The following is a 24,980-nucleotide window of genomic DNA, read 5'->3' as shown; positions in this document are numbered from 1 at the left end:
ACAATTACCACAGTAAAAATAATCTTCAGGAATGAGACTTTTATAGATAGGTTAAAATAGAAATAAAATATAAGAAATTGGTACAGTCAGATTTTTTCCATATAGTGATATGGTTATAGGTTGCATTAATCCCTGTGAATATTAATATTTGTGTAAGGTAGATTGTAACATGTCATCTACTAAAGTAAACAGTCAATATTTTGTGGGAGAAAAGCTGTAGTTTGAATAAAAAATCTCTTTTCCCTTAAAAAAAGAACAATAGAAACTGACCAAACTGGTATTGCTAGAGTCATTGAAGAGCCCTGCAGTCCTGTCTTTTCCTAGACGATCTTGGCTTCTCTCAGTCCTGGGAGGTGATTTGTAAGCACTGAGGAGTTAATTTGAAGTTGTAAAAGGATCATTGGCTTCTATTCCAGATTTGACTTAAATTATTTTTTTACTGAGAGATCTTCTGCTTTCCTATCCCATTAAATTGACTGTTCGTTGAATTGTCTTTCACTTCCATTGGACAAATAACTTGTCCCTGAAAGGTCCAAGAGAATTGAGTTGATTTGCCTTCCTTTGCTCCATTTGAATCCCCACTGATCAAGTAGTTAGCATAGCAAGCCCTTCATTCAGAATGGTATCCATGCTTACTGACATCTACAATAAAACATGCGTTTTATTATTTAGAACAAAAAGAAGTTGGAGTAATTTGTACTCTATTTGTTTTCTAAGCAAATTTTGTTTGTAGTTACAAAATCTATTTGTCTGATTTTGATCATTACTTTTTTTGCTTTAGTCAGATACTGAACCTGGCAGACATGTATGGATTAGAAGGGCTAAAAGAAGTAACACTTTATATTCTTAAAAGAGACTACTGTAATTTCTTCCAGAAGGTATGTACTGTATCTCTGAAATCTTATATCCAGTGTATAGACCTAAAATACGCAGAGGACTTTGAATTCAAAGGGAAAATAATGTTCAGCTCTTTACAATACTAAGAGCATGCTGCTCTTAGGAAAAGATGATCCCAATTGAGAAATCAGTCAGTCTTAAGTATATAGCAAGCAAAGTACCTGGACCACATCATCTCAGGGCCTTACAGAAATGCCTTCACTGGGCTATGATTTAATGTTAACCTCTTTGCCTTTATGGGCTAATAGGAAATCTGTTAATATTTCTTCATCTTGGTTGGGAATTTTAGTTATGCACCCTATTATTTTCATCTAAGGATCCATGAAATACAATAAATTATTCTTTTGCATTTAGTTTTGGGAAAAATTTTATTTATACAAATGAATGTGTATGCTTTCTATTTGTCAGAAAACCTATGTAACAAATTATTTCCCTTTTTGCATTAGCGGAATTTTAGAGCAAAATTCATTGTTTAAGTGATAAAATACTCTCACTCCAAGTGCCTGAAAGCTTCTACATATTCCATTAGACTTCCTCTGTTCTATTTTTATGTATCTTACCATCTACTCTGCTTTATTCCACCTGCCTCAAGTCATTTTGAAAGTAGATAGAGTATATATCAAACTGCTTGCCGTTTTTAGGGAGGAGAAGGGAGAACATTTGGAACTCACAATTTTAAAAAACTGAATGTTGAAAATTTTTAAAAATGAATGTTAAAAATTTTCTTCACTCATAATTGGGAAAAATAAAATACTATTTAAATGGAAAAAATTTTAAACGATTGTTTTTCATGTAATTAGAAAAAATAAAATATTTGAAAAATATAAAGGAATGTGATTCAGAAGAGAAAAAAGAAAGTAGACAGGATACAAGCATTAAATATATGAACTTGTGAATAATTTCAAGGAGGTGGACATTTTAGTTGTCTAGGATATGTATGACAATTTCAATCATTTCCAGAAGTGTTGATTATCCATTTTGTGGTTTTCTTCTTTTTCACAAAAAATTAAGATTCACTTATTGGTTTCCTGAGTGGAAGGAGAAAGTATATATCTGATCTGAAGGATTTGTGTAACCACAGCATTGCCCAGCATCATAAAGAAATTCTGCATAAGGAAACTTGTACTCATAGGGGTTAAGATTTCATTTGAGTCACAGTCATTTAAAGTAGGACTTTTTTTGTCTTTTCCTTGAGGTGTCTCATTTTTTTCCCTAGAAAAAAAAATGAACAAACTATCACTGTTAAGGTAAAACATATTCCTTGCTTGTCCCTTTCTATTTCTTTTGCCCATCACTAGATATGGGATTTACTATATTCAGAACTATAAAAATGTGCAGCTAGATAGGAAAAAACAAAATGTAGCTTCCAGGAAAGATTGGTAGGCAGGAAGATCCAGTGAGGACCAGGATCAAAGACTCAGGCCCCCTCTGCCTTACCCTCCATACTAGGAAGGTGATAAAATCAAATTAGCATGGAAGCTGGACTGGATCTAAACATCAGACCTCTATTCGGCATGCCCCTCAGACCTGCTCAAGACAAGAGACTCTCCCTCCTCCAGTCACTGTCAGCCCTGGGACTCGGGCTACAGTCAGTGAAAAATTCCTCTGCTCCCCGACCAGCCATTGGTCAAACAACAGGCCTCTTACTACTAAATCCAGTCAGCTCAGGACCAAAGATGAAGGTGGCAATCATGATGATGGTCACTTAACTATTTATTACTGACCCATGGATAGTGAACCCTTTCCTTTCCTAATGCTTTTTCCCCCTAATTTTCTCCTAATGCCTTTCCTAATTTCCTTTCCTAAGGAATCAGAGAATTTGTCAAAGACTGACTAGATAACACCCCCCACCACCACTCCCACAACCCTTATCCTCCCATTCACCTTATCCATACTCTTCTGTGTCCCTATTCCATTCTACCCTCCCCTTGCATTGTGGCCTCCTAAACCCCTTGTCTGTTACTAATAAACTGTCATACAGGCTATAAAAACGTGCATGCCCTTTCATCCAGCAATACCACTTTTCGGTTTGTATCCCAAAGAGATCATAAAAATGGGAAAGGACTCACATGTACAAAAATATTTATAGCCGCTCTTTTTGTGGTGGCCAAGAACTGGAAATTGAGGGGATGCCCATTAATTGAGGAATGGCCGAACTGTAGTATGTGAATATAATGGAATACTATGGTGCTGTAAGAAATGATGAGCAGGGAGACTTTAGAAAAGCCTAGAAAGACTTAAATGAACCGATGCTGAGTGAAGTGAGCAGAACCAGGACAACATTGTACATAGTAACAGCCACAGTGTGTGAGGACTGATTTTGATAGACTCAGCTCTTTTCAGCAATGCAGGGACCTAAAACGACTCCAAAAAACTCATGATGGAAAATGCCATCCATATCCGAAGAAAGAAATACGGAGTCTGAATACAAATCGAAGCATACTGTTTGCTGTCTTTTTTTGTTTAGTTTTTGCTTTCTCATGGTTCCTCCCATTCATTCGAGTTCTTCTATGCAACATGGCTAATGTGAAAATATGTTTAATAAGAATATAAATGTAGAACCTTTATCAGATTGCATGCTATCTCAGGGAGGTGAGAAGAGCCTGTATCAGATTGCACGCTGTCTTAGGGAGGGGAGGCAGAGAAAATTTAAAACTTATCAAAGTGAATATTGAAAACTAAAAATAAATAAAGTAATAAAAAATAAACTGCCCTTCATATTAGACTTCTTTCTCTCAAACACCTTCCATCTCCTTGAAATCACAGAATCCTTGTCATCCACAAAAGACACTCATCCTTCTTTGCTTTCTTTAATACTTACTCCTCTGATTCCTTCCCTCCTCCATCCCCCACTTTCTCTATAGGTTGAGGGGCATGGCAGGGACCTAACAGCAGAAGACAAAAGGGACCAACAGACACTTTTGAAGATTAGCTTTCTAAAAATAAACAATTTTTTCTTTCTACTTTTAAGTCTATTTTCTTCAAAACAAGAAAGAGATAGGCCCCCCCAAAAGTAGACTATGTTATACTATTATAATAATCATGCATTTAATAATCATTGTGGAAATAGAGAAGAGCATGGGAAGAAGAACGCTCATGATGGTGTCAGGATGGTCATATGTAGATATGGGTCCTTTGTAAGTTGAATATTTGTTCAATGATTACTGCCTGTATAATGCTTTCCATCTGTGTGTGCATATTAAACTAACCAGGGCAGGGAACCTAGGGTGTCTTGAGTTACCTCCAAGCTTGTCTTCTACTTAAAACAGATTAACTTTATTTCAATTTTATTTTGTTTGAAGAGAGGCAGTATGGTATAGATAAAGAGCCAGGCTCACGATCAGGAGACACTAGGTTCTAGTTGTGTTTTGACACACCAGCCATGTGATAGTGAGTTAATTCCTCAGCCTCTCAGGGTCCCAGGCAACTGTCTCGACCCTACATGCAGAGTGGGCACCACTTTCTTATTGGGAGTGTCCTATACTGAGGAAACACAGAGCCAGTCCTTGAAAATCATGTTGCATTCTTAGCAGAGGGAATACTATAAAACAAAACTTACGGCACTTTCAAAAATGAGTCAGAAATTGATGGCCGTGTTAGAAGAGCTCTTACATTGGTGGCTGTGCTCAGAGACATATCTGAAGGTGGGTTTTCTCTTTTTTTGCAAGCAGCAGTATTTCAGATTGATCCCAAATCTATAATAAGCATAAAGCAAAGTGAGTTCTGTGTAACTCATTTGGACAAAGGTAGCACCAAGAAGTGTATTTTGGAAGTATTTCATTAGGAGTGACCTGACTTAAACATTTTGTTCTAAGTATTGAGGATATTTCAGAATATTATTGCAAAGCTGACCTTTAGAGTCCATAATTTTATTTATCTTTTAATCTTGCTTAAATTTCTCTGCTTCTGGTTGATATGTTATTTCACTAATCTATTTTGATTCTTTATCTCTTTTTATTTTAAAAAAGTCAGTGCAGAAACTTCATGGTGCACATATATATGTGTGCATATACATATATTTTATTTAATAAATACATCTAATACTTTAAAAGGGGCTAGGAATAGGGACTGGGCCTGTGATTTAATTGGTATAGGGAATTCTCAGACAAAGAAATTGTCGTGAGGAACAGATTAAACAATATTGTTTTGTTGCATGATCATCATAAACATCAGTTTAGAGGTGTAAAGTACCTTAGAAATCAACTCTTCTGATGCCTACATTTTAAAAACAAATAAATTGAGACCCAGAAAGGTTGTACCTTGTCCACATTTACAAGTGAGGAATGGCAGACCAGATCCTCTGCTTCCTAGTCTGGTGGCCTTTTCACTCATCATGACTTTAGAGGTGACAGGGCTAAACGTATATAGAGAAAATGATGACAACAAGTCAAGGCAAAGAAACTCTAATCAAAATGTTGGACATTCTGGAATCTAAATGAGTCAGATGCTCTTCTGTGCAAAACCAAGGCTCTGTCTAACTTGTCTTGATTTTAGGAGAAGAATAGACTGGGGGCACTCGTTCACATAAATTTATAGATGTGTAAATGGTGCCTAAGCATTCTGTAAAAATGTGTTTTTTAGCTCACTGATTTTTAATGTAATGAAGGCATATTCCTCTTTCAGTTGCTAAAGAACAATGCTTTGTTTTTTTGTTGTTGTAGCCTGTCCCGGGGAGATTGGAGGCTATACTAGAATGTCTGATTATTGCTCATTCGGTGGGAGTGAAAAGTCTTTATGATGATTGTATGAAGTAAGTGATCTGAAGTACTGTTTATGCTATCAATTTGGCAGTCCTATTTTTATAACTTCCCTATTTTGATAGCACTTTCAGATCTGTTATTTTTTCTAGGCATAGCTTTAGAACTGCAGTGGCCAACAAGTTAGGATAATTGAGCTAATTTCTCAGTTCATTTCTCACTTTGAAGGTAGACAGGATTAACTGTATTCATAGTTATTAAATGTAGTTGACTGTGTTCAGTTCTGTTTCCATTGGCTCAACTCAACGTCAGGCTGAAAACTGCTTTTCTACAAAAGACAGCTCAGTTAATCCTACCATGAAATGAATTAACAATGTTACCATAAGTTCTAGCCATAATTTCATCTAGTTATAATGTAATCATGTGTACTTTATGTCATTAAAAGGTAGTAGGAGATTATTTTAATTATTCTTAATTTGAATTTTTAATAGGTGGATTGTAAAGCATTTTGCAAGGTGTTGGTCAGAGAGGAGCTTCGCAAATATACCTCCTGAGATCCAGAAAAATTGCCTTACTATGCTGATTCAGTCTTTAGTAAGTATACCCTGAATGATTTTTTTATTTATTATTGAGATAATTCAGTTTTTTAGAGGTAGCACTAAGTTATTTAATCTTTTAAATATGTTAATTAAGGCAGTTTTTTAACAAAAGAATTTGCCATTAATATTACCTGCTAAAATAATGTCTATGTTTTTGTACTATTAATATATTGTTGATACTTTGGAGCCGGCCTGCACAACATTCAGCCTGTAGGCTGCTTGCAACCCATGAAAGGATTTTGGGTGGCCAAAATTTTTGGTGAAAAATGTAGAGGATGTAAAACAGGCCTGTACGACATGTGGCCCATAGCTTTAGAGAGTAGTCAAAAAATATATCAAGTGGTCCTTTTTAGTCACTAAATTTATATGAGTTGTATTATATGAAGAACTGGAGAGAATTCTGATTTTTATGGAAATATTGACTCAAAAAAGAAATATCCTATGAGTTACCTTTCTAAAAATAAAGCTTTTTACAAAAAAAAAGTTTAGAACATTAAGTACGTATGTGATACAGTACCACAGATGTCCCCGATGGGATAACCACAAATAGATATTTATAATTATTTTATAATTGCTGACCATTACTAAAGAAATTTCTTTTTGGAATATTAACTTTACTGATCTACTAGAAGGTTGCTTTTGAGAAAGAAAGGTGTAGAATTGCAGTTAATGTACCATGAATTTGTAGATACTCTGGTCTTGATTTTTTCATTGAACATAATTGAGGGGAAAAAAAAAGAATTTTACTGTTTTCTTGCACATTAGCGTGGTTATCCCCTGAGGCTCCATCCTGGACCTGCCTTCTCCCGTCTCTCCTTTCCCCTTCTCTATGTACTCTACCATGGTCTAATTAGTTCCTATGGATTTAGTTGCCATCACTATGGAATGACTTTCAGATGTTTATCCATCACTGATCTCTTACCTATAAAGTTAACTGCTTTCTGAACAGCTCTACCTGGATGTCCCCTTGTCATCTCAAACTCATCATGTCTAAAACAGAGCTCATTTTTTGCCCCCCCCCCCACCCTTCCCACCCTTCCATTTCTTCCTCCTCCCAACTTCCTCATTCAGGTCACCAAGTCAGCCGCCCAGCTGTGCAGCCTCCCAGAGTCACTTTAGGCTCTTCCCTCTTCCTCACCCCTTCATATCCAGTCAGTTACAGGCTCCCTTGTTGTGTCAATTCTGTCTGCACGTTGTCTTTTGAGTCTTCTTCCTTTTACCTTCTGTTTTCTCCAGTCCCCAGCTAGTCCCTTATTATGTCCACACTGCCTCATTAGCCTCCTGATTGGTTTTCCTCCTTCCAGTCTTTCCCTTCCCCAATTCATCCTCCACATAACTGCCAATATTATCTTCATGGGTCTGAGATAAGTAAAATGCTTTGCAAGCCTTAAGGTGCTATATAATTGTTAGTTATTATCATTGTAAATATTGTTGTTATACCACTTCTTATTTAGAGGCAGCCTATCATAGTGGCTAGAGAGCTGGCTACAGTCCTGTAAGATGTGGCTTCAGGTCCTATCTCTGAAAAACCCTGACTGTGTGATCCTGGGCAAGGCACTGAACCCCTCAGGGTGCTTGGCAGCGGTCTAAATCTGTAACCTGCAGAGAAGGTGCCAACTTGAACTACTAGAAGTTTGTCACCTCCACCATAGCAGAAGTTTTAACCCTCAGAGCTATTCTATCACTTCCCTTCTCAAAAATATTCTAGGATAAAATATAAACTTCTCAGCTTGGCGTTGAAAACCTTTAGCAGTTTGGTACCAGTCTATCCTTCCAGCCAGTGACATTTTGTATTTCTTCCCTTCCTGCATTCTGTTTCAGGAAAAAAACAAAACAAAACTGGCTGCCTTGTTGTTCCCTTAACCTGACTTTTCATTTCTTTTTGCATGCCTCTGCACAGGCTGTGAACATCAAGGCTCAGCACAGATGCCATCTTGTTTGCACATCCTTACCAGATCCCCTCTCATCCTTCTGAATTTATCTTGTATTTACTTATCCATTAACATGTTGTATTGTCCCAGGAGGACTGAAGGTCTTTGAAGGCAGGGGCTGATTTGTTTTCATCTCTATATTTCCAGTATCTAGCCCAGAGTAGCAACTTAATAAATGCTGAATCTCTTAAGTGTCTCTCTTTTGCTTATCCTTATCCTGACCTCTCTCATCTGAACTTCTCCTGTATTGTACTTACCTTATTTGATGACTTCATGTCAAATAGAACTTCTAGCTAACTTGTAAACTTTGTGAGCCTTATATCATATTGCCCTCAATAGAAAATGGCCTCAAATGTCCCAGAGATCTATCCTTAGCATGAAGTTGTTTTACATTTTTGTGAATGACTTGGATAAATGACTAAATGACATTTATAAAATTTGTAGAGGATGTAAAGTTGAGAGAGATACCTAACAAACACAGTGGATGATGGAGTCAGTATTCAGAAAAGATCTCTAGAATATTGGACTGAAATGAATAAGATCAAACTTAATAAGGATCCATCTTACACTTGAAGTAAAAGAAAAGCACCCAAAGGTATAGCACAGGTGAGGCATGGCTAGTTAGATTTGCATTGAGGTCTACTGTCCAGGGAATTGTTTTGTTCAGTGTGGGCACCACAACTTAGGAAGGATATTTGTAAGCTGGAAGACATCCAGGGGAGGGCAGACAAGATGTTAAAGAACCTTGAGATCCTCCCATATTAAGTTGAAGAAACTGGAGGTATTTAACATGGAAAAGCGAAGACTTAAGAGGGGAGGGATGGGGAGGGAAACATAGTAACACTTGACTATTTCAAGAGTTCTTGTTTCAAAATGAGAACAGATTTGTTCTGCTTGCCCCCAGAGAGCAGGCTTAGTGGCCATGGATAAGAGCTACAAAGCTCTAGGTGTGATGTATGAAAAACTTTAAAGTTACTCAGAAGTGCAATGGACTTTCCCAGGAGGTCTTCAAACAAAGGCTGAGCAACCAGTTATTGAGCTTATTGTATGTGGTATAGGGTTCTGGACCTATGTTGGACCATATAGTCACTGAAATTCTGTGATTCTGTGATTTTACTTTTCAAAGAATTTAAATTTGTTTAAATTTTTTTAAATATTGTTTTACATGAAATACCCCTCACAAAACAAATGGAAGTTAACCTGGGTTCTTCAAAGATATTCTGCCATGGCCCAAGTTCTGGCATACTCGGTCCTTTTTTGAAAGGCTTCAAGGGGAAGTAAGAGCAAGATGGAGTAGCAGGAAGCTGTGCAGTGAGCCCCTTCCCCCAAAACACAAAACAAAAACAAACCTCTACTATACAGATTGAATCCTGATGGGGAAACATAGGAAAAAGTCACAGTGATTTATTTTTCCAGCCCAGGTCCGTATAGAGAGGTGAGATAGGTCTGCCAATACTAGGGATGGGATCTGTCCAGGAATGGCCACAAGGAACGCTCTGGTACCCAGGAGCAGGCTATGCCCTTGAACAAGAGAAGGTCCCACGTTTATGCCAGGGTGCCATGATGGGAACAGGTGCCACTTGGCAGTTTTGTCATCCATTATTCATTTCTTGGTCTCAAAACCAGGGCAGGTAGAGGAGGGACCTGTGCACAGGGGTGGTGTTTCAGGGTAAGGAATGATAATAAGCCCTGAGCATTGTACTGAAAGAGGAACAAGTTCAGAGTCAATCAGCAGTTGTGTGGCTCAGAATTCAGGAGCAGAAAGAAATCTCATTTCAAGGTTTAGCCCAATTTGAAGCTTGCGGAGTGATAAACCAAGCCAAGAATCCCAGACAGAAGGGGATTATGTAGTTCTATCCATCTGAACCAGTTGATCTTCCTAGCTGACTGATAGTGAATAAGTCCAGCAACAATTTCTTTTGCTCAGGCCCAAACTTAGGTCAGGATCTTGCTAAGCTCAGAACAATGGAACAGCAGTAAGACTTTGCTCTAGGTTAGACCACTTTGAGAAGAGTGAAAGCTTGCAGGCCCCCAGCTTGACTTATTCCTGAGGTCCTGGAATAACACAACACTCAGTATACCAAGAAAGCATCAATAAGACTATCCCAGGCTTTCCCTACAGAAGTTCTCAGAGCTGTTCTCCAAGTTCGAGTCAGAAAGTAGGCTAGAAGACAGAGGAAACAAAAAAAAAATCCACTGTAAAAAGCAGTTATGATGATAGGGACAATCAAGACACAAACCCAGAAGAAGAGAATGGTTATACAGCTTCTACAAGGAAAGCCTCGAAGGAAAACACAACTTAGGTACTGATTAACCAGAATTTCTGGAAGGGATGAAGCACTTGTATTAGAAAGAGTTTTAAGAGTTTTTATAAATGAAATAAGAATGCTAGTTTTTAAAAACTGGAAAAGAAATGAGAGCTATGGAAAAAAGAATTGGAAAAGGAATTTATAGCTTGGAGCAAGAGGTACAAAACCTTGCCTAAGCATCAACAAACTTCCTAAAAATTAGGATGGACCAAATTGAAGATAGTGACTCTGTGATGCAACAGGAAATATCAAAACAGTCAAAAGGCTGAAAAAAATAGAAGAAAATGTAATATATCACATCTAGGAAAAAAATTGAGAAAAAAATTTAAGAATCATTGAATGACCTGCACTCCATAACCAAAGAAAAAACAAAACAAAAAGAATTTACATGTCATTTCAAGAAATTTATTAAAAAAACTGCCGAGATTTCTTCGGAGTAGAGGACAAAAAAAAACCAAACTGTGTGTGTTGGCAGGGGTGGGAGTGGGGGAGGATTCTCTGATTACCTCTTAAAAAAAACTTCTAAATTAAGACTCTTTAAGAACATGATAGCCGAAATTCAGAGCTTCCAGGTTAGACACACACACATGCACACACATGTGTGTGCATATCTATATCTTGATCTTGATCTAGATTTATCAAAGCATCTAGAAAGAAGAAGTGCAAGTACTGAGGAGCCACCATCAGAATCGTACATGAGCTAGCAGCCATCACTATGAAGAAATGTAGAGCCTGGAATATGATAGTCTAGAACAGGGATGGGGGAACCTGCAGTCTCAAGACCTCATCTGGCCCTCTAAGTCCCTTTGACTGAATCCAAACTTCACAGAACAGATCTCCTTAATAAAAGGATTTGTTCTGTAAAACTTGGACTCAGTCAAAAGGCTGCACCCAAGGACCTAGAAGGCTACAGTTTCCCCACGCCTGTTCTAGAAGGTGAAGGCTATAGACTTAAAACTAAGATAAGCTTACCCAGCAAAACTTAATATGATCCTTCAGGAGAAAAAAATGGATCTTTAATGAAATAGAGGACTTTCAGCATTCTTGATGAAAAGATCAGGGTAGAAAAGTTATAGTCTTTAAATCTTTTTCCATTGTGTTAATGAAAGTGATGGTTTCAGAGAAACTTGGGAAGATTTACATGAACTGATGCAGAGTGAAGTAAACAGCGAATATACTTTTTACATGATATATTTTCCCAGATGTATCTAAGCCCTTTGAGGAAAGGGACTGTATTTTGTCTTATCTTTGTGTTCTTAGTGCCTAAAATAATTACTTGCAGATAGTAGGTGCTTTAAAATGAATATTAGATTGGACACATTTTTAAGGGTGTTGAGGGATAACTTCGCAAGCTGTGTGAAAGAGAAGAACATTTAATGATGTTTTTAATCCACAAACAACATACTACCAAAAAAGAGCACTTGAGAAGATATCAACAATTACTAATCCTTAGGGCTGTTTTCTCATTTCTACAAAAATCTTTACGAAAATAATTTACACATGTATGAAGCTATCTTTGTTGCAATTGTGAAGGGAAAAGAGGCAGAAAAGCTCGCAAGCAATATCTTACATTAGACTGCATCTTTACAAAAATCCAAGGTGCCCATATTTATTGTTGTTCATCTGTAGAAAAACATTTTATTTATAGAGCAAAATGTTGCCTTAAATGCTATCTTCCTGCAAGATACTTCCATACAGATACACAACAAGAGAGACAGATCTTTTTTTGGTTGATCCTCTACTAATAACTATCAAGGCAAAACAGGGCATTTGCTTACATGACAGTTGCTATTATGAAAGATATCCAATCTACTATAAAAATGGAAGAGGAGTTACCTATAAATGGTGAGGTCTTCCAGATGCTGCTGTTTGTTGATTTTATTTTACTAATTACATTAAACCATAAAAAATTGCAGAGCCTCTAAATGACATCTAAGATGATTTCAGCTCAACTATCCATGCAGAAAAAACAAACAAAAAAATGGTTGATCTCTAAGGTCTCTTTCAGTTCTGAATCTATGATCCTAAAAATGCTATCCTGTCATCCAGATGATGTTAAACAGTTGGATGGACAAACCATACAGCTGGTTTATCAGTTCATATACCATGGACCCAAAATCGAAACAGAGAAAGAGAATGGCTGTGATTGTATCTGGGAAATTGTGCAGTGCTTTTAATGACTCCAAGATTCTTCTTGGAAGAAGATACCATTTTTTATTGTCTCATTTTTAAAAAGCATACTATTTGGACTTTCGGGGGCGGAGCAAAGATGGTGGCTGGAAAGCAGTGAGCTCCCTGCCGAGTCCCTCCAACAACCTATAAAAAAATGGCTCTGAACCAATTCTAGAACTGCAGAACCCACAAAACAGCAGAGGGAAGCAGGGCTCCAGCCCGGGACAGCCTGGATGGTCTCTGGGTGAGGTCTATCCCACACGGACCTGGGAGCTGGGAGCAGAGCAGAGCCCAGCATGAGCTGCTTGGACCAACCAGACCAGGAGCCAGGCAGAACAGGCATAAAGCCCTGAATCAGTGAGCTGTGGCAGTTACCAGACTTCTCAACCCACAAACAACAAGGACAGCGGAGAAGGTTAGTGGGAAAAGCTGTGGGAGTGGAAGGAGTTCAAGGCTCGGCTGCCGCCCCCGGGGCAGCGGAGGTGAGGCAGCTACAGCTGCTGTTGCTTCCAGCCCCAGGCCCACCTGGTGGGAGGAATTAAGTGGCAGGATCAGAGCAGGAGTGCACAGCCTGCTGAAGATCTAAGCCCAGTCCAGGTTGGGGATTCTTGGGGAAGGAGGAATGCTGGTGTGGTAGAGCTGGTGCATCCCCTCTAAACATGGAACATAGAACTCTTTAGTCTACAAGCAGTCATACCCCGCTGAAAAACTCAAGGGTCAAGTTAGTTGGTTGGGAATATGGCCAGGCAGTGAAAACACACCCAGATTCAGTCTCAGACTTTGTATTCTTTCTTTGGTGACAAAGAAAACCAAAACATATAGCCTAAAGAAGTCAACAAAGTGCAAGAGCCTACACCGAAAGCCTCCAAGAAAAACATGAACTGGTCCCAGGCCATGGAAGAACTCAAAAAGGATTTAGAAAAGCAAGTTAGAGAAGTAGAGGAAAAATTGGGAAGAGAAATGAGAAGGATGTGAGAAAACCATGAAAAACAAGTCAATGACTTGCTAAAGGAGAACCAAAAAAATACTGAAAAATACACTGAAGAAAACAACACCTTAAAAAATAGACTAACTCAAATGGCAAAAGAACTTCAAAAAGCCAGTGAGGAGAAGAATGCCTTGAAAGGCAGAATTAGCCAAATGGAAAAGGAGGTCCAAAAGACCACTGAAGAAAATACTACCTTAAAATTTAGATTGAAGCAAGTGGAAGCTAGTGACTTTATGAGAAATCAAGATATTATAAAAGAGATCCAAAGGAATGAAAAAATGGAGGACAGTGTGAAATATCTCTTTGGAAAAACCACTGACCTGGAAAATAGATCCAGGAGAGAGAATTTAAAAATGATTGGACTACCTGAAAGCCATGATCAAAAAAAGAGCCTAGATACCATCTTTCAAGAAATTATCAAGGAGAACTGCCCTGATATTCTAGACCCACAGGGCAAAATGGAAATTGAAAGAATCCACCGATTGCCTCCTGAAAAAGATCCCAAAAAGAAATCTCCTAGGAATATTGTCTCCAAATTCCAGAGCACAGATCAAGGAGAAAATACTGCAAGCAGCCAGAAAGAAACAATTTGAGTATTGTGGAGACACAATCAGAATAATCCAAGATCTGGCAGCTTCTACATTAAGAGATCAAAGGGCTTGGAATATGATATTCTGGAGGTCAGTGGAGCTAGGATTAAAACCTAGAATCCCCTACCCAGCAAAACTGAGTATCATGCTCCAAGGCAAAATATTGACTTTCAATAAAATAGAGGACTTTCAAGCTTTCTCAGTGAGAAGACCAGAGCTGAATAGAAAATTTGACTTTCAAACACAAGAATCAAGAGAAGCATTAAAAGGTAAAGAAGAAAGAGAAATCATAAGGGACTTACTAAAGTTGAACCATTTTGTTTACATTCCTGCATAAGAAGATGATGTGTATGATTCATGAGACCTCAATATCATAGTAGCTGAAAGGAATATGCATATATATATATACACATATATATATATATACATATATATGTTTATGTATATACATATAAGTGAATGTGTATGTACGCATATATGTATGTGTATATATATATATATATACACACACATATAAAGAGAGAGAGCGGACACAGGGTGAGTTGAAGATGAAGGGAAGATATCTAAAAGAAATAAAATCAAATTAAGGGATGAGAGAGGAATATATTGAGAGGGAGATAGGGAGAGATAGAATGGGGTGGATTATCTCGTATAAAGGTGGCAAGAGGAAGCAGTTCTGTGGGAGGAGGGGAGAGGGCAGGTGAGGGGGGAATGAGTGAATTTTGCTCTCATCAGATTTGACCTGAGGAGGGAATACCATACATACTCAATTGGGTATCTTACCCCACAGGAAAGAAGAGGGAGGAAGATAAAAAAAAATAAAAGGGGGGGGATGATGGAGGGGAGGGTAGATGGGGGTGGAGGTGATCAAAAACAAACACTTTGGAAAGGGGATAAGGTCAAGGGAGAAAATTCAATAAAGGGGGATGGGTTGGGAAGGAGCAAAATATAGTTAGTTTTTCACAACATGAGTATTGTGGAAGTGTTATACATAATGATACACATGTGGCCTATGTTGAATTGCTTGACTTCTTAGGGAGGGTGGGTGGGAAGGGAAGAGGGGAGAGAATTTGGAGCTCAAAGTTTTAAAAACAGATGTTCAAAAACAAAAAAAAAAAGTTTTTGCATGCAACTAGAAAATAAGATACACAGGCAATGGGGCATAGAAATTTATCTTGCCCTACAAGAAAGGAAGGGAAAAGGGGATGGGAGGGGAGTGGGGTGACAGAAGGGAGGGCTGAATGGGGAACAGGGCAACCAGAATATGTGTCATCTTGGAGTGGGGGGGAGGGTAGAAATGGGGAGAAAATTTGTAATTCAAACTCTTGTGAAAATCAGTGCTGAAAACTAAATATGTTAAATAAATAAACTTTAAAAAATTTAAAAAAAATAAAAAGCATACTATATGGTTGTAAACTATGACTACAACTTCCGTGAAATTGAAATTGTGACTTGCCAAAAGAACAATGGGGAGTGAGTCATGAGTACAAGTCAGCTGTGTTCTTATACTAACAACAAAATGAGCACGAGAAGTAAAATAAAAGATAAGGTTTAAAAGTTGTATGACTGAAAAAGGGGGTTGAGCAGTCATGTAGCAAGACTGAGGACTAACAGGTGGACAATACCTCATTGATGCCAGAGGACCTAGAGGAAGACCACTGGCGTACTGGGTGAATCTCCTCTGGAGGACTGATGAGTGGACACAGATCAGAGTCACACAAGATGAGAAGATGTGGATGGGACATGACCTACTGTGTTGTAACCCTTAGAGACGACAGATCGATTGGCATATCGAAGAAGTCAATGAGCATGCCATTCCTGCCTCCCTCTAAGGTTTGGAGAAGGTTCATTTGCTTAGGTGAGAAGCAAGAAACATGTTTCTATGGACCTGTACCCTACATTTATAAATATAAAAGGAACAATTTTAAAAAACATACATTTTTAAAACCACTTCACCTTCATAAGTACAGTTCTTATTTCAATAATTTTTTCACTTATCAAACATTTATTTTTTTTCTTCCTTTCCCTTCTCCCTACCACTGAAAGAAATAAATGGGGAGGGAAGGAAGAAAATGGAATCCTCATGTCATTGATGCATAGTCATGCAAAACAAATCCTTGCACAGCTCCATCCAAACTGCGTTTCTCATTCTGCACGTCGGTACATCGTCTCTGTCCTTCGAAGTCATGGTTGATCCTTTTGTTATCAGAGTTAAATCTTTTAGAATTGTTCATTTTCACAATCTTGAGGCTATGATATAAATAATTTTCATGGTTCTGCTCACTTCACTTGTCGGTTCATGCAGATCTTCCCACGTAGCTCTCTGAAACTATCCTTCTTCATTTCCTACAGCACAATAGTATTCCATTCATATACTAGAACTTATTCAGCTTTTTGCCAATTGATGGGCCACCCTTAGTTTCCAGTTCTTTCCCATTGCTAAAGACTTGCTATAAATTTTTTGGCGCAAATAGGACTGTTTCCTCTTTTTAAAAAAATTTTTTTTCTGGATAGGTCTAGTAGTGATATCACTGGTCCAGAGAACATTTAGTGATTTTGGGGGGGCCATAATTTAAAATGGTTATTCATGACTAGACCTGTCTAGTCAACTCCACCAATGTGGCTATTTTCCCATAACCCCTCCAACATTTGTCACTGTCTTTTTTAGTTAGCTTTGCCAATCTGATGGGTATGAGATAAAGCCTCAGAGTTGCTTTAATTGGCATTTCTTTAATTATTAGTGATTTGAATCATTTTTTTGAATTCCATACTTTATTATTTAGTATTTTTTAGTTTTCAGCACTGATTTTCACAAGATTTTGAGTTACAAATTTTCTCCCCATTTCTACCCTCCCCCCCACTCCAAGATGGCATATATTCTGATTGCCCTGTTCCCCAGTCAGCCTTCCCTTCCGTCACCCCACTCCCCCTCACCCCATCCCTTTTCCCCTTACTTTCTTCTAGGGCAAGATAGATTTCTATGCCGCATTGCCTGCATATCTTATTTCCTAGTTGCGTGCACAAAGTTTTTTTTTTTTGAGCATTGTTTTTTAAAACTTTGAGTTCCAAATTCTCTCCCCTCTTCCCTCCCCACCCACTCTCCCTAAGAAGGCAAGCAATTCAACATAGGCCACATGTATCTTATGCAAAACGCTCCCATGAATAGTCATGTTGTGAAAGACTAACTGTATTTCCTTCCATCCTATCCTGTCCCCATTCAGTTTTCTCCCTTGACCCTGTCCCTTTTCAGAAGTGTTTGCTTTTGATTACTTCTTCCCCCTATCTTCCCATCCTTCTATTGTCCCCCCTTTCTTATCCCCTTCCCCCTACTTTCATGTTGTGTAAGATACCTAGTTGAATATGTATGTTATTCCCTCCTCAAGTCAAATCCAATGAGAGCAAGATTCACTCATTCCCCATCACTTGCCCCTCTTCCCTTCCAACAAAACTGCTTTTTCTTGCCACTTTTACGTGAGATAATTTGCCTCATTCTCTCTCTCCCTTTCTCCCTCAATATATTCCTCTCTCATCCCTTAATTTTGTTTTATTTTTTTACATATCATCCCTTCATATTCAGCTCACCCTGTGCCCTCTGTCTGTGTGTGTGTGTATGTGTGTGTGTGTGTATACACATTCCCTTCAGCTACTCTAATGCTGAGAAACGTCTCATGAATTACATCATCTTTCCATGTGGGAATGTAAGCAAAGCAGTTCCACTTTAGTAAGTCCCTTATGATTTCTCTTTCTTCTTTACCTTTTAATGCTTCTCTTGATTCTTGTGTTTGAAAGTCAGATTTTCTATTCAGCTCTGGCCTTTTCAGTGAAAAAGCTTGAAAGTCCTCTATTTTATTGAAAGTCCATATTTTGCCTTGGAGCATTATACTCAGTTTTGCTGGGTAGGTGATTCTTGGTTTTAATCCTAGCTCCTTTGACCTCCAGAATATCATATTCCAAGCCCTTCAATCCCTTAATGTGGAAGCTGCTAGATCTTGTGCTAACCTGATTGTGTTTCCATAATATTCAAATTGTTTCTTTCTGGCTGCTTGCAGTATTTTCTCCTTGATCTGGGAATTCTGGAATTTGGCGACAATATCCCTAGGAGTTTTCTTTTTAGGATCTTCTTCAAGAGGTGATGGGTAGATTCTTTCAATTTCTATTTTACCCTCTTGCTCTAGAATATCAGGGCAATTTTCCTTGATAATTTCTTGAAAGATGATGTCTGGGCTCTTTTTTTGATCATGACTTTCAGGTAGTCCAATAATTTTTAAATTATCTCTTCCTGGATCTATTTTCCAGGTCAGTGGTTTTTCAAATGACATAGTTCACATTGTCTTCCATTTTTTCATTCCTTTGGTTCTGTTTCATATTATCTTGATTTCTCATAAAGTCACTAGCTTCTACTTGTTCCAGTCTAATTTTTAAGGTAGTATTTTCTTCAGTGGTCTTCTGGACCTCCTTTTCCATTTGGCTAATTCTGCCTTTCAAGCCTCATTGGCTTTTTGGAGCTCTTTTGCCATTTGAGTTAGTCTATTTTTAAAGTGTTATTTTCTTCAGTGTTTTTTTGGGTCTCCTTTAGCAAGTCATTGACTTGTTTTTCATGGTTTTCTCACATCACTCTCATTTCTCTTCCCAATTTTTCCTCTACTTCTCTAACTTGATTTTCCAAATCCTTTTTGAGCTCTTCCATGGCCTGAGACCAGTTCATGTTTTTCTTGGAGGCTTTTGATGTAGGCTCTTTGACTTTGTTGACTTCTTCTGGCTGTATGTTTTGGTCTTCTTTGTCACCAAAGAAAGATTCCAAAGTCTGAGACTGAATCTGAGTGCGTTTTCGCTGCCTGTTCATGTTCCCAGCCAACTACTTGACCCCTGAGCTGTTTGTCATCTTATGACTGCTTGTAGAGCAAAGAATACTTTGTCCCAAGCTTTAGGGGCTGTGCTGCTATTTTCAGAGCTACTTCTGCACAGCAGACTCTGCCACACCAGCGCTCCTACTCCCCCAAGAACCACCAACCAGGACTGTGACCCAGATCCAAACAGGCTCTGCAGTCCTGCTCTGATCCCCCACTTAATTCCTCCAACAGGGTGGACCTGGGGCTGGAAGCAGCCCCAGAGCTGCGCCACTTTCGCTCCCCCTGGGGCTAGGGCTGACAAACTCCTTTCACTATGATTTCAGCAGTTTTTCCACTAACCTTCGCTGTTGTCTTTGATGTTTGTGGGTTGAGAAGTCTGGTGACTGCCACAACTCACTGATTCAGGGTTCTATGCCTGTTCTGCCCGGCTCCTGGTCTGGTTGGTCCTGGCGTGGCCCATGCTGGGCTGTGCTCTGCTCTGCTCCCAGCGCTGTGTGATCGACGTTTGCAAGCAACCATCCAGGCTTTCTAGGGCTCGAGCCCTTTTTCCCTCTGCTATTTTGTGGGTTCTGCAGCTCTAGAATTTGTTCAGAGCCATTTTTTACAGGTGTTTGGAGGGACCTGCGGGAGAGCTTAAGGAAGTCCCTGCTTTCCACCATCTTGGCTCCACGCCACCCCCCCCCCCCGAATCATTTTTTAAAATATGGCTCTAACTTAGCCTAAATTTTCTTCCCTTGAGAATTGCCTGTTCATATTCTTTAACCATCTGCTAATTTGGGAGTGGGTTTTATTGTTATAAATTTGAACAGTTCTTTATTGTAATTAAGACCTTTATCAAAGAAACTTGCTGAAAAAAAATTCCCCCAGTTAACTCTTTCCCTTCTAATCTTAGCTGTATCAATTTTGTTTCTGCAAAAACTTTTTAATTTTATATAATCAAAATTATCTATTTATCTTCTATGACACTATCCCGTCTTTGTTTAGGCATAACTCTTTCCTTTAATCATAGCTGTGAAAAGTAATTTCTTCCTTGTTTTTCCAATTTGTTTAGGAGATGTTCTTTTGTAGCTGGACTATGTATCTATTTGCAGTTTATCTTGGTGTAAGTTATGAGGTTTTGATCTAAATTTAATTTCTGTCATATTGCTGTGCAGTTTTCCCAGCAGTTTTAATCAGATGGTGGGGCCTTTGTGTTTGTCAAACCATAGGATATAAGTGTCATTTGATGCTGTATGTTATGTACCTAATTTGATTGGTGTCTCTTTTTTAACCAGTACTAAATTGTTTTAATAATTACTGTTTTGTAGTGTAGTTTGAGTATAGGATAGTGCCAGGCTCCCTTTCTTTCCATTTTTCTTTTATTAATTTACCTTGATATTGTTGACCTTTTGTGCCTCCAGTTGAATTGTGTTATTTCTTTTCTAATCCTTTAAAGCAGTATTTTGGCCGTTTAGTATGGCATTGAGTAAGTAAGTTTATGTAATTTTATTCTAATTTTTATTATATAAGCTTAGTTTTCTCATGAGTAATTAATATTTTTATAATTATTTATATCTTTTTTTACTTTTACAAATGATTTTTTGTGGTTGTATTTATGTAGTTCTAGCGTTTATCTTGATACATAAACTCCCAATTGTTTATATATATTCTTTAATTTTTTAAAATAAGTTTTTAATAATCTTTTTTTATAGTTTATTTAATATATTTAGTTTTCAGCATTGATTTTCACAGGAGTTTGAATTACAAATTTCCTCCCCATTTCTACCCTCCCGCCTACTCCAAGATGGCATATATTCTGGTTGCCCAGTTCCCCTGTCAGCCCTCCCATCTGTCACCCCACTTCTTTCCCATCCCCCTTTCCCTTCTTCTCTTGTTGGGTAAGATAAATTTCTACGTCCCATTGCCTGTGTATCTTATTTCCTATTTGCATGCAAAAGCTTTATTTTGTTGTGTTTGAATGTCTGTTTTTAAAACTTTGAGTTCCAAATTCTCTCCCCTCTTCCCTCTCTGCCCACCCTCCCTAAGAAGACAAGCAATTCAACATAGGCCACATGTGTATCATTATGTAAAACCTTCCACAATTCTCATGTTGTGAAAGATTAACTATGTTTTGCTCCTTACTAAACTATCCCCCTTTATTGAATTTTCTCACTTGACCCTGTCACTTTTCGAAAGTGTTTGTTTTTGATTACTTCCTCCCCCTGTCTGCCCTCTCTTCTGTTGTCCCCCCTTTTTATCTTCTTCCTCCTCCTTTCCTGTGGGGTAAGATACCCAATTGAGTGTGTATGGTACTCCCTCCTCAGGTCAAATCCGATGAGAGCAAGATTTACTCATTCCTCCTCACCTGCCCCCTCTTCCCTTCCTAGAGAACCGCTTTTACTTGCCACTTTTATGTGAGATAATTTACCCCATTCTATCTCTCCCTTTCTCCCTCTCTCAATATATTCCTCTCTTATCCCTTAATTTTTTTTTTTAGATATCATCCCTTCTTATTCAACTCGCCCTGGCCCCTCTATCTATCTATCTATATATATATACATATATACACACACACACACACACACATACATATATACATACACACATATTTACATATATACACACACATATGTATACCTACATATATACATACATAGACACACACACATATATATATATGCATACATATATATATATTTATATGCATATTCCTTTCAGCTACTGTGATACTGAGGTCTAATGAATCACACACATCATCTTTCCATGTAGGAATGTAAACAAAACGGTTCAACTTTAGTAAGTCCCTTATGATTTCTCTTTCTTCTTTACCTTTTCATGCTTCTCTTGATTCCTGTGTTTGAAAGTCAGATTTTCTGTTCAGCTCTGGTCTTTTCACTGAGAAAGCTTGAAAATCATTTATGTTATTGAAAGTCCATTTTTTGCCTTGGAGCATGATACTCAGTTTTGCTGAGTAGGTGATTCTGGGTTTTATTCCTAGCTCCATTGACCTCCGGAATATCATATTCCAAGCCCTTCAGTGCCTTAATATGGAAACTGCTAGATCCTGTGTTATCCTGATTGTTTTTCCACAATACTCAAATTGTTTCTTTCTGGCTGCTTGCAGTATTTTCTCCTTGACTTGGGAGCTCTGGAATTTGGTGACAATGTTCCTAGGAGTTTTCTTTTTGGGATCTATTTGAGAAGGCGATCTGTGGATTCTTTCAATTTCTATTTTACCCTCTGGCTCTAGAATATCAGGGCAGTTCTCCTTGATAATTTCTTGAAAGATGATATCTAGCCTCTTTTTTTGATCATGGCTTTCAGGTAGTCCAATCATTTTTAAATTATCTCTCCTGGATCTCTTTTCCCAGGTCAGTGGTTTTTCCAATGAGATATTTCACATTGCCTTCCACTTTTTCATTTCTTTGGTTCTGTTTTATAGTATCTTGATTTCTCATAAAGTCACTAGCTTCTACTTGCTCCAATTTAAATTTTAAGGTAGTATTTTCTTCAGTGGTCTTTTGGACCTCCTTTTCCATTTGGGTAATTCTGCCTTTCAAGGCATTCTTCTCCTCATTGGCTTTTTGGAGCTCTTTTGCCATTTGAGTTAGTCTATTTTTTAAGGTGTTGTTTTCTTCAATATTTTTTTCAGTATTTTTGGGGTCTTCTGTAGCAAGTCATTGACTTGTTTTTCATGGTTTTATTGCATCCTTCTCATTTCTCTTCCCAATTTTTCCTCTACTTCTCTAACCTGCTTTTCCAAATCCTTTTTAAACTCTTCCATGGCCTGAGACCAGTTCATGTTTTTCTTGGAGGCTTTTGATGTAGGCTCTTTGACTTTGTTGACTTCTGGCTGTATGTTTTGGTCTTCTTTGTCACCAGAGAAAGATTCCAAAGTCTGAGACTGAATCTGAGTGCGTTTTCATTGCCTGGCCATGTTCCCAGCCAACTTACTTGACCCTTGAGTTTTTCATTGTGGTATGACTGCTCGTAGAGCAAAGAGTACTTTGTTCCAAGCTTGAGGGAATGTGCTGTTGATTTCAGAGCTATTTCTATATGTTCTTCATAATTTTGAGGAATTCACTTTTGAACTTTTTGTGGTTGTTTCCATTTACATTGTTATAGTCATTGTATTTATTTTCTTGGCTCTCCTTAATTCATTCTTTATCAGTTCATGTAGATTTTTACACACTTTTCTGTATTCGTCATATTCATAATTTATGACAGCACAGTAATATCCCGTTATATTGATCTGCCACAATTTGTTTAGACGTTTATCTACTTTGTTTACAAGTGTTTGCTATCACAAAATGTTTTGTTATAAGTATTTTCATTTATATGGGTATTTTCTTCTTTTCAATTGTCCCTTGGGGTCTGTAGTTATTTTAAATGGAATTTCTATTTCTGTTTCTTCCTGCTAGGTTTTTAATTGGTATTATATAGAAATGCTAATAATGTAAATGTAAAAATGTAAGATCCTGAAAGTGGGTTCAGTATGGTGCCAAACACTTTCTGGATGAAAATAAGTATTGATAAACCAGAGTCCTTTCCAATAGATCAGCAGTGAAGCAAAGGTGTCCACTGTCATCACTCCTACTTGACAAAGTGCTAGAAATGTCAGTCATTATCAATAAAAAAATGAATTTGAAAAAATAAGCGTATGTGAAGAAATAAAATTATCACTTTCTTCAAGTGATAAAATGGTATATTCAGAAATTTCTAGAGAGTCAACTAAAAATTACTTTAAACAATATCTTTGACAAGGATATGAAATAAATCCACACAAACTATTAGCATTTCTATATAATAGACATTGAGTGTAGGGAGAAGAGAAGAGGGCAAGGGTTTACTAGGTGCCTGCTAGGTGCTAAGTCCTTTACAGGTATTAGCCTCACAACAACCCTGGGTGGGTGCTGTTATTATTCCCAATTTTCAGTTGAGGAAATTGATGCTTACAGAGGTTAAGTGACTTGCCCAAGGTCACCAACCCAGAAAGTGTCTAAAGCTGCATTTGGACCCTGTTCCTCCTAACTCCAGAGTCAGCTCTCTGTACACTCAGGTGCTCCCCAGTGGCCTCGTGGTCTAATGTAGATATTGGGAGTCAGGGGAGTCAGTGGAGACCTGGTTTGAATCCCACTTCAGATAAAAGACAAGTCACTTAACTTCTCACACTCAAGTTCCTCATTTGTAAAGTGAGTGGTGTAGTAAATAGCACGCTAGCCTTGGGGTCAGGCCCACCTGGGTTTGAATCCAGCCTCAAACACGTCCTAGCTAGCGTGACCTTGGGCGAGTCACTTCGCCATTGTCTGCCTCAGTTTCCCAACTATAAAATAAGGTTGATAATCATAACCCCTTCCTTCCGAGGGCTGCTGTATCAGATGAGAGATACTTGTAAAGGGCTTGGTGCCTAGTAGAAAATAGGTGCTTAATAAATGTTTATTTCCTTCCTTCCCTCATAGGATTGTATTGAGAATCAAATCTGATAATGCATGCCATGGCAGATAGAGAACAGGCCTGTGAGCACCTCTGATATATGTGGCTGTGTGAGCCTGAGCAGCTTGCTTTAAGCTCTTAGTGTATTTCCTCTAGATAGCCTTCTAAGAGCATGGTACAGAGAAAGTGTTACCTCCCTTGAGAGTTCCCCATGCCAATAAAACCATATGTTCAGTCCAAACTAAGGCATTATTTTAGATACTCAGCCATTGTTGTTGTTACTGTTTTACTTGTGGAAAGAAAAACTCAGTGGCACAAAATGTAGCCTTGAAGAAGAGTCTTAAACAAGGGATCTCCCAGATATGTTAAAATGATACAAGAATCCGTGACAGATGCCACTACAAAGGTGACTTTCTCAATAGACTGTGAAGTTCTGACATCAGATGAAGCATGAAACAGGGAGACATATGTTTACCTAATGTGTTTGCCAGTATTCTGAAGGGGGTCCTGCACAAAGTCCAAGAAGAGGAAGGCT

At 38.1% G+C, this 24,980-nt stretch overlaps 1 protein-coding gene across 2 annotated transcripts in view; it reads left to right on the top strand.

Moving 5' to 3' along the window:
- BTBD8 (BTB domain containing 8) overlaps window positions 1–24,980 on the top strand; it is a 121,162-nt gene that overhangs the window by 57,687 nt on the left and 38,495 nt on the right. For both annotated transcript variants that reach the window (XM_036755010.1, XM_036755011.1), the window contains 3 exons: window positions 782–878; window positions 5,559–5,647; window positions 6,086–6,188. In XM_036755010.1, coding sequence (XP_036610905.1) covers window positions 782–878; window positions 5,559–5,647; window positions 6,086–6,188 — 289 coding nt within the window. The remainder of the gene's footprint in view (window positions 1–781; window positions 879–5,558; window positions 5,648–6,085; window positions 6,189–24,980) is intronic.

The sequence above is a fragment of the Trichosurus vulpecula genome, chromosome 4 (assembly GCF_011100635.1).
Source record: "Trichosurus vulpecula isolate mTriVul1 chromosome 4, mTriVul1.pri, whole genome shotgun sequence".
Lineage (NCBI taxonomy): Eukaryota > Metazoa > Chordata > Mammalia > Diprotodontia > Phalangeridae > Trichosurus > Trichosurus vulpecula.
This window is presented reverse-complemented; position numbering and strand designations above follow the sequence as displayed.